This window comes from Apium graveolens, chromosome 9 (assembly GCF_009905375.1).
Source record: "Apium graveolens cultivar Ventura chromosome 9, ASM990537v1, whole genome shotgun sequence".
Classification (NCBI taxonomy): domain Eukaryota; kingdom Viridiplantae; phylum Streptophyta; class Magnoliopsida; order Apiales; family Apiaceae; genus Apium; species Apium graveolens.
In genome coordinates, this window is record NC_133655.1 from 107454343 (window position 1) to 107464529 (window position 10187).

At 34.7% G+C, this 10187-nt stretch overlaps 1 protein-coding gene and 1 pseudogene across 3 annotated transcripts; both read right to left on the reverse strand.

Annotated features, from left to right (window-relative positions):
• Nucleotides 1–345: 345 nt before the first annotated feature.
• On the reverse strand, nt 346–1974 carry LOC141686971 (uncharacterized). 3 transcript variants are annotated; one of them, XM_074492089.1, is made up of 3 exons: nt 1407–1974; nt 1256–1299; nt 346–1171 (listed from the first exon to the last, which is right to left on the reverse strand). In XM_074492089.1, exon 3 carries the CDS (start codon nt 1158–1160, stop codon nt 591–593), a length of 570 nt encoding a protein of 189 aa, XP_074348190.1. In that variant the 5' UTR covers nt 1161–1171; nt 1256–1299; nt 1407–1974; the 3' UTR covers nt 346–590. The 3 variants fall into 3 exon arrangements, with proteins under 3 accessions (XP_074348190.1, XP_074348188.1, XP_074348189.1); XM_074492087.1 differs by having other exon boundaries at nt 346–1299; XM_074492088.1 differs by lacking the exon at nt 1256–1299 and having other exon boundaries at nt 346–1209; nt 1407–1973.
• A 2906-nt stretch (nt 1975–4880) lies between these two features.
• LOC141685464 (large ribosomal subunit protein mL102 (rPPR5)-like) lies at nt 4881–9613 on the reverse strand (annotated as a pseudogene).
• Between the last annotated feature and the right edge of the window lie 574 nt (nt 9614–10187).

Below are 10187 nucleotides of genomic sequence, written 5' to 3' on the forward strand. Positions count from 1 at the left end.
TGTAGTAATATTTTTGAATAAAAAATAACAACTTTTTTTAATAACACTTTAAAATCTGTTTGCAAGTGAATATACTAGGATTTCACTCTCATTTTTAATTTGTTTTTTGTGATCCCACCATCTTATTTCTTTATGATGTGTTCCGATCTTTTCCTGTGAATCTCTCTTTTTATGCCCCCCTTAATTTATAACTCCTGTACTATTCTTTTTTTCTAATATGCAGAAGTAGAACTCTTAACACCGGTAAGTAAAAAACTCCTATAATTTTCTAGAATCCATCTTTTACCAGTTTCATTCAGTACAGTAACATGCATAAACAGAAGCATTTACGTACAAAAAACACCATCAGAACAAATGTTTTTACTAATTTAAGACTTGCAAATTGCAATACTTGTTTCCTGCCACAAATACAATTTAGACATGAGTAATTGCAAAATACATATGGCCTAATGCCTATACTGAATGTAGAAATCAAGGTTGTTTACTAATGTACCTAGTTGTTCCAGAGTCACCGTCAAAATTGTCAATCATATATATTTAGCAATGTTTTAATCACTAATCATGATAATGACGATGAGCATAGTAGTAAATTATTCAAGAAATCCTGTTTTGCTTAAGATTGCATTTCTTACCCTCCTCAGATCTCTCCCTTTAAGAGTCCTCCCAGCTCCTTCACACACCGAAAACGAAGAAATCTGACTTGTTGCTAGCTTCTTGGCTATCCATTCATGCGGGGGTATCATATTGTCCTCGCCATCATCTTCATCGCTTTCCCAGTTGTCTCTTCTGAATTCGTGGTAGTCATTGTCGTCGTTATCATCATCATGATCAAGCCACAAGAATTTGTTGGTTGTCTTGTTGGAGACCTTGTTGCCATATATTTTTGACCAGTCTGGAATGTTTAATGGAGCTGACTGCTGGCAAATTTGAGTTACGGGTTCATTACAAGCACTGGTTTGCGTTCTTGGAATCATTTTGGCAGCGGTTGGAAGGCCATGAGGAGCATTATAAGTAGAGATATCCTTAGACTTACCAGCTCTAGAATTGATATATTTGCTTTCGCCAACAACACCCCAAACATCATTTTCTTGTAGCTCTTCATTCCTCGTGCTACTCCAGCCGCTATTACCCTGGCTATACAAGCTATACTTGCCTTCCATTAATCTCTTTCCTGTACTTGGACATGAAAACAACTGCGACAGGCACAACCTAGAACAAATTAAGTAGCTAAGATCAGAAGAGAATCCGAATTTACCTTTAGGTGGAATAGTCTAAAAGTTGTGGTCCTTTAGTTTTGTGCTAGAAATCAGACACAGAAAATAGAAATATGAGCACCAGAAAATAGAGAGAAAGGAGCTAACAAAAAAGAACTTAGTTCTAGCTTTGCAAATAATATTTGTTGCTACCTGATATTATTGTTCTTGTGAGGTCACGGAGACAGCAGTTGGGAGAGATTCAAATCACGAAAATGAAAGGAGACCAGGCAATCAAGAAAAGAGTACTGATATTGCTTGCTACTGTCACTATAGATTCCTCAATTATGATTTCATCGGTCTTCGGAGGTTGTATTTTTTGCCCTGCTACCCTGACACTTGACAGAGATTGTTGACTATAATCAAATAACTGATTTTCCGACGAAAATTTACAAGTAAGAGCAAGAATAAAATCAAAATTTTCGACCTCCACCGAAACTATAAAGAAGAATGATGGAGAGAACCAAGAGACACTTGATTCAAGATTCAAAGTAGGTGCACTTTGTTGATCAAGTGGTGGTCTACAAGTGTTCATATATAAAGAGAAAGAAATTGCATTTGTGTAGGAATTATTAGAGCCCAACTATTTCATAGAATAATCTCTGTTTCATAATGCAACCTGACCGTATCTGGATACAGTTTATTCCAAAAATAATAGTAATATTAAAAAGTACTGTAGAGAAATAATTCAACTCAATCATGTGTTTTATGATCTTTCATGCTTGCTGCTATCGTAGTTTTAACCTTTAGAGAGGAAGCTACCTTATAACCAGGGTCCCTGCTTCTAGAAACAGCATTACTTTACTGCAAGGTGGCTCTTTGTGTATATTTACTTTACTGCAAGGTAGCTCTGTGTGTATATGAGTGTAAGAGAGTGATTAACCCCAAAATCTTTCCTCCTTGAGTTATTTATAGCCCCATGATAGGGTTTAGGGGTTGGTACCTTTAAATCGTTAGTTCTAGGAACGGAGGACACCTGACTGAGGTGGATGTCTTACACGTGTCAGGATGGGAATGATCGAAGAATGTTTTAAGGATTTCCTGGCACCTGCCTTGATTGTTCTCATGATCAATGACAGTTGTCTTCATCACGCGTATATGCATGTGTCACACGTGCCGGGGCTTCCAAAAATTGGGCCTCCGAGACTAGGTAGTCTGGACTGGTGGTGATATGCGGGACTGGATGGAGTTGAGAATCCGGGCCCAGTCCTTCTAGGAACCCTGTATAATATCACTAACCACAATCCCCGCAAGCAGTGCCGAGATCATTGCAGCTTTGTGACACCGAACACTGTAAAGCACATTCGCTCTCTTTTTCCTGTTTCCGCGGTAGAAACTTTACACATGACAAGCTCCTGATATAATTCTCAGAGCGAACAAAACATAACAGGCTGAAGCTCAAATACCTTGACAATTTCTGCAACTGCCTAAGAAAAAGAACAAACTGTACTTAAAAGTATTACAATGTATTACATGAACTACTGCCTAATATACACCTAATCATCCAACATGATGCAGACAAGAGTATGATAAAATATGGGAATTGAACATAGGAGTCCAATAATTAAAGAATCAGCACTTCTTTCCTGATTGCTCATGATCTTCATGAGAAATTCTTGGATCCTGCAACTGAAATCAAGCAATCATACGTGAGAACCTACTGAAATCAAAACTAAACTCAGGATGTTTCTGGCCTCTTTCTTGTTAGAGTTGTATGCAGACCAGTCATCATCTTAAATTTTTATTAAGAAATAACAACAGTTGAAGTAGGCCAATTTGTACTGGCGAACCAATATCAATAATGAGCATTATACTAAAGTCCACAACATCAGGACGTGCTTCAACATCTAATGTGCACAAGTTCAATTTTATATCCAATCCTCTGTACTTAAAGATAATGACAGCAAGTTTTATTACAGATATCCAATTATCCATTTATCTCCGAGTTTTCATCAGACTCATGGACGGGAACTCATAATACTAAATGATGAGAATAGAGCAAAAAGAATTAAACTTGCTAAAGATATGAGCAATATCATGCTCAATGTCAGATTTCCCCTTGATGAAAATTGATATCCAAGAAACACATGTTCAGACCTCTATCACAAATATATATGAATAATCACAAACTAAAACGAATAAGCCTCATATCCTAGTCATCACAAACTAATACAAATAATTACAAACAAATACAAATAAGCATTCATGTAGCGACAAGCATTAATACAAGCTCATATGACAGAAAAATAAACAATTGGAATATGCAAGCATGTTAAGTGTCAACCAATCATTGCATTGCAACACCAGATCCCTCTCCACCGTCACATACGAAACGGGTTAAATATCAAGTAGGTAACTTACGTCCAAATGTATCAAGTAAGTCACGGTTACAAAACTGACTCAAATGAGTCACCCATTAAAAAATTTATATTAAAAATATCACTTTATCCTTAGTCGAAATTTTTAAAGATATTATATATTGAGTTTGACACATTTTTTATGTATGATATTATATTATATTTTTTGTGAATGATATTAAAAATCTAATAATATTATCTAAATTAGTAGAGCTCGTAACCTTTCATTTGGATGTAATATCATTCACAAAAAATGTGGGAAACTCAATATATAATATTTTTAAGAATTTCAACTCACGATAAAGTGTTATTTTTCATATAAATTTTTAAATGAGTGACTTATTTGAGTCAGTTTTGTAACCGGTGACTCAATTAATATATTTGGACGCAGTAAGTGACTTGATATTTAGCCCCATACGAAACATGACAAGCCCCTCCATCTTTCCACATTTAGACTGAAATCAACCGGTGCACTTAGCACAAAAAAGTAATCAACTAATCTACTTTCTTAATTTGCGTTAAAAAACCCTTCCTATGTATTATTTCAAATACCCTCAACAACGCTTCCCCCGGAATCACCACTCTGAGATACCAAAAAACAATGCAGTTCAAATCACCACACATCTTTCAGCCATCTATCAAACACCTTCCGGGTACAAGACATTTCAACTACTTTCGAATAAAAATTTTAAAAGATGGCTTTGATGAAATTTTCCATGTTTATATGCCCTCAATTCAACAAAGAGTTGCAAAAATTTGTGAATACAAAGAATAGCAATCTGAATGAAATGGGTTAGTACAAATCTGGCTTTAAGCTTTGTTTAAGTTTTCGAGTAACAGAGTAATCTGATTTGTGGATTGTTTCTTGGCAGATTGGTTCATTGCTGCTGTATCTTAATTTGTTAATTTTTATACATATTAGTGGACAATATTAACGTGCTGCTAATATAATAGTGTGACAGCCAAAAAAAAGTTATTGGGCTAGTACAAAACTTCAATCGAGGTCATGTCAGAAAATGCACAAAATTTCCGTGTTTACAGCAAGTTGTATCTGATATCTTCAGCATTTGACAATTGACATCAATGTTACAGATTTCGGAAATCGAAATTATTCGGTTGAGGTATTGATTTACGATTTATCGGACGATTTTTAAAAAATCGGACGATTTATCGGGAATCGGTCAAATCGGATCAATATTTTGACTGATTTTTGAGCAATTTATCGGCGATTTTTGAAAAATCGGAGATTGACATACATAATTATAAGAAATAGAAAATTGAAAGCTTTCCTCTGTCCTGAAATGGAGATATTACTAATTTTGCCGAAAATAAATACTCTGGCATTTCTAACTAAAGCCTTACATATAAAGATGCACACATGAATGATATGCGCATCTTAAGTAGCTCTTCTTTTTTTGATTGAAGGAGTAACACAAATCTGAATATCTAATACAAGTGCCGCTGCTTCAGTAGACTTGTACTGTGATGTTTCTCGATGAAGGTGTAGCACAAAAGTATTCGACACTTAATAGCGCCTCTGTGGTGGAGCTTCAGCAACACTCACCCGGATTTGTCTACCATCAAGGTCCTGCAGCATTGCAATTTGTTAGAGAAGTCATTATAAAGTAATCAAAGGCTTGTTGTACTACTACTCATTTGCACAAAATGAATGCAGTTCGGACTATAGTCCTTGCAAGCACCTAAAGTATCAATCTTTTACAATAAAGAACAATACCCAGAAAATAAAACACAAAACTGAGCAAGAACATAGATTAAAACTAACCTAAAGCATCAATATTTTACAATAAAGAACAAACCCCAGTAAAGAAACACAAAATTGAGCAAAAACATAGAGAAACAGTAAGCTAAACCATCAAACTTTTACAATAAAGAACAAAACCCAGGAATAAAAACACAAAATTGAGCATGAACATTGAGTAAAAGTAAGCTAAAGCATCAATCTTTAACAATAAAGAACAAAACCCAGAAATACAAAACACGAAATTGAGCATGAACATAAAGAAAACTAACCTAAAGCATGAATCTTTCACAATAAAGAACAATACCCAGAAATAAAAACACAAAATTGAGCATGAACATAGAAACAAAGTAACCTAAAGCATCAATCTTTTACAATAAAGAACAAAACCCAGAAATAAAAATCAAAACTTGAGCTGAATTATATAGTACCTCAACCATTTCGACAGTGCCAGCATTCCCAAACAAGTCAGCAAGAACTGCGCTATCGCAATTAAAAGGCAACTTACCAATAAACAATTTAAGGTCAGGTGAGAAGCTCCTGTTATCCTCATCTTCATCTTCATCAAGGTCAGGTAGTAACATCCTCATCAGCAGCTTTCAACTTATTACATATGAACTTAGCTATCTACACAGCTACAACTGAAACTAAACAGGCTGCAACTGCACAAGACTGTGATGTCTGTTAGACTGCAAGAAACTATCTTCCATCTAGGAATGTATAATACAGCAGAAGGGCGAAAGAGCAATAGACACATTATGAAGAAAAAAAGACTAACAATTACAATGAGATAAAGATAACTTCAGAAATAAATACAGTTTAATTACCGAGAAGAAATTTTGGTAGAAGGCATTGGCTACTCCAATTATGTTCACTACATGCAATTCCTATAAGATGATCATATGAAAGAATAAAAAACAAAGAACACTGATATTTAGGTCCTGTAATCATGTATTGAATTAACGCTTAGTGAAAGTAAGCCCAATATTTGTACCTGATATAAGTAGAACACTTCAGGTCACAACCAATCATGAGAATGAAGCCTGCTTACAAGCATTAAATAAAACTTCTCATCTAAAAAGACTAACTATTTAGCTTCTAGCTGCTAGTACGAGTTTCATTTCACAAGATTCGCAATAGAAATATTTGATTTATGTTGCAGAAATCAGAACGCAACCAAAAACAGAAAAATGTTAACCAATTCTTCGAAAAATACTCGGCTACAGCATTTTGAAGATATCAGCCTTTTGCTAAAAGGATCAAGTAGAGTGTTACCAAGAAAACTCTTTGAATGAGTTTAATGAAAAACAAAAACACATTAAATCAAATTCATGCCACTTATTCTGCTGCTAACAAAATCTTTCCAAACCCTTGGGAGATATTTAGCCAATAACCTTTTACCTTTGAACTTGAAAGAAAAAATTTAGGCTATGATAAAATCTACGAAGCCATGGCTTCTCGCTTTTTGCCTTTCTTGCTTCCAGGTGTTTTATTCTTTCCCTTGATCATCCTTGAGAGGACATCTGCTTGTTTTGTGTTACCCTGATCGTTTAGGCTCTTAATCAGTTCCTCACAGATACTCCAATCTGTGGTGTCCCCTTTTTCCATTATTTTACATAAGATGGAATGTGCATTAAGAGTCTTCCCAGATGTTAACAAGGAATCCAGCACCTTCTCGAGGCTCGAAAAATCAATGTTCAATTCTCTTTCCAAACAAAAGTCTACAAGCTTTAAAGCAGCAATGGTCTTTCCTTTTTCACATAGTACAGACAACAGACTATCCACATCAGGTGCACATCCGCTATGCGCCAGTAGCTCAATTCGTCCAATGGCTTCCTCAACATGACCCCTCAGGAGAAGAGCTTCCAATATCTTGCCAACTACGTCCATATGCTCTTTCACCCCCTTGTCCAAAATAGCTTGCATGACACGACTTGCTGTCTGCACCCTTCCATCTTCAAATAAACTCTCCATTACTGACCTATACAAAGATGAATCTGGAAGATGTCCATTTTCAATCATACTATCCAGAGCCGATTTGGCATCGGCTGGTTCACCTTTTGTCAAATAGCTCTCAGTGAGAAGCTTATACGCGCTTGCTTCTGAAGGAATTTGTCTCCTAACCATTATCTTAATAAGTTCAAAGGCAGAATCAGGGTTCCCTTCCTTTGAGTGACCACGGATCAGATTATTGAAGGCAATTGGATCCTGAACACCCACTTTCATTAGCTTCCGGAACAGAGTTTCAGCTTTGTTTGTTTTTGCATTGTTGCAGAGATACTCAATCATGGGGTCGTAAGCGGTAGGCTCCATATCCGACACGCTCTGTTGCCCCAATTTAATTTCCTTCTCAATAAGCTTATCAACCAAGTTTTCAGCTTTATCATAGACCCCAGCCTTGCACAAATGCTCAATCAAGATACCAACAAATGCTCAATCAAGATACCATAATGTCCAGCCTCTGTTGGAATACTCAGTCTAATCATCGCTTTGAGCACATCAGCAGCTGCATCCAAATCACCCACCTCGCATTGACTCAACATTAACCTTCGGAAAATAAAATTATCCGTGGGATTAATATAATTTGTCACCATCTCCTTCAAAATTGTCCTAGCCTCGGGCATCTTCTTGGCATCACATAACCCTGGCAATAAAGTTGAGTATGTAATAGCATTTGGGTTTATGCCAGAACTTTTCATTTCTTCCAAAAATTTTAACCCTTTGTCAACTTTCCCAGCCTCCACATACCCTTTAAGCATGGTGGTATAAGTAATCACATTACGAACTATATTTCTTTCCTTCATCTCCGCAAAATATTTCTCAGCTTCCTCCACTTTCTTAATCCTACAATAACCATTAATCATAGTATTGTAAGTAACATCATCAGGCGAAATCTCCCGGCCTTTCATCTCCTCAAAGAACCTATTCGCACTCTCAAACCTTTTCGAAAGAAAGAATCCCCAAATCATCACATTATAAGTATGAACAGTTGGAACTATCCCTTCACCCAACATCTTATTAAAATACCTCTTTGCCATCATATACCTTACTTGCCTCATCAACACCTTAAACAAAAAATTATAAGTCTTAGGGCCTGTTTGCCAACCACTAAATAAGTGGCTTATTGGCTTATAAGCCCGTAACTACTTATCGATGAGTGTTTGTCGACCCAACTTATAAGTTATAAGTTGAATTTACAACTTATAAGCAGATAAGTTTAATGTTAGTAACGACGTACTTTTTCTCAACTTATTATGATTTTTTAATTTTTTATTAATTTTAGTTTTCAAATTTATGTTTATAAATGTTAAGTTAATTTAAAAATCATGAATTAAGATAATTATATTTAAAAAATATTTATTTTAGTTCATTTAAGTTAAAAAAAAATTCTAACTTATAAGTAAAATTAACCAAACACTTAACTAACCTTATAAGTATTATCTACTTATCACTTTTAAGCCACTTATTAATTTTAAGTCATAAGTTACTTTAAGATTTCCTAAACGGACACTTAACTTATAAGTATTATCTACTTATCACTTTTGAGCCGCTTATTAATTTTAAGTCATAAGTTACTTATTTTAAAATTTCCCAAACGGACACTTAACACTCTTCGGAACCCCCAACTCCTACATTTTCTGAAACAACTTGACACTCTCCTGAACAATGCCTGCCTTACCATAACTATCAATCAACATAACAAACAAATCCTCGTACCACTCGACTCCCTTCTTAGGCATATCTAACAAAATACACCTAGCATGATTGAGCTTCGATGCCCGTCCTAAAATCTCAATAATCTTACAATGTGTCCCCCTATCATGCTTAAACAACCCCGCACGCTCAACCCACCTAAAGAACTGAAGCGCGTGCTCAGCATTTCGAGCACTATGCAATACATTATAAACCAATTCATAATCAAATTCAGTAACTAAACTACGAATAGAGTTCTGTAAACGAGTAGTCCAAGCTCTGTTAGCCATCATTCTACAAATAATTTCAATATTTTCTTGATACTTATTCTTATTAGGCTTATCACCTCTTGGAGCTCTTCTCATGGGCCTCTCTAAATCAACTTCTTGGACATGGGTTTCTTGAATTGAGCTCAAATCAGTGAAGATCACATCATTCTTGATTAATAGGTCTGCAGATAAAGAACAAAAAGGTAGAGTCTTTAGTGAAGAGGGGTATAAAGATTTGTAAGGATTGAATTGAGATGACTTTGAAATGGTGATAAAAGACATTTTCTTCATAAAATCTTGAAGAAATTGATGTAAAGTTTACATCTTTATGGTTATAATGAGAGAGTGTTTGTGGGTTTTTTAGGGTTCATAGAGAGGAGTGATAGAAATTAGGGTTTAAGCTTATTTTAGTGCACACTCTGTTATTTAAAAATAAATAAGACTAAATTTTGACTAATATTTTGTGTTTAAATTAATATAATAATATTGCTGCAAAATATTTTGATTTTGACATATGAGAAAGTACTTTTTTTAAAGTGATATTATTAACAACATGTATTTAATTATTTTTATCATTATATTTTATAATTATTTAAAATTTTGTTATAAATAAACTGGATTCGGGACTTTTTATAAAATTCTATTTACAATAGCATTTTAAAATAGAATTTTAGCTCATTACAGAAAAGTTTAGTATAGTGAAATATGATAGTAACTTGTTTATTTTATGTTAGGCCTCAATGATACTATAAAAGGCGGTTGAATATAGTATCTTCAATCAATTCGATTATAAACACAAGTATGTAACAAAAAACAAGTTTATTCAATATATCAAACTCTGTTATAGTAGGTTTAA

Excerpts from the sequence above, each read along its gene's own strand:
- LOC141686971 (XM_074492089.1), bottom strand. The coding sequence starts at position 1,160 with ATGGAAGGCAAGTATAGCTTGTATAGCCAGGGTAATAGCGGCTGGAGT.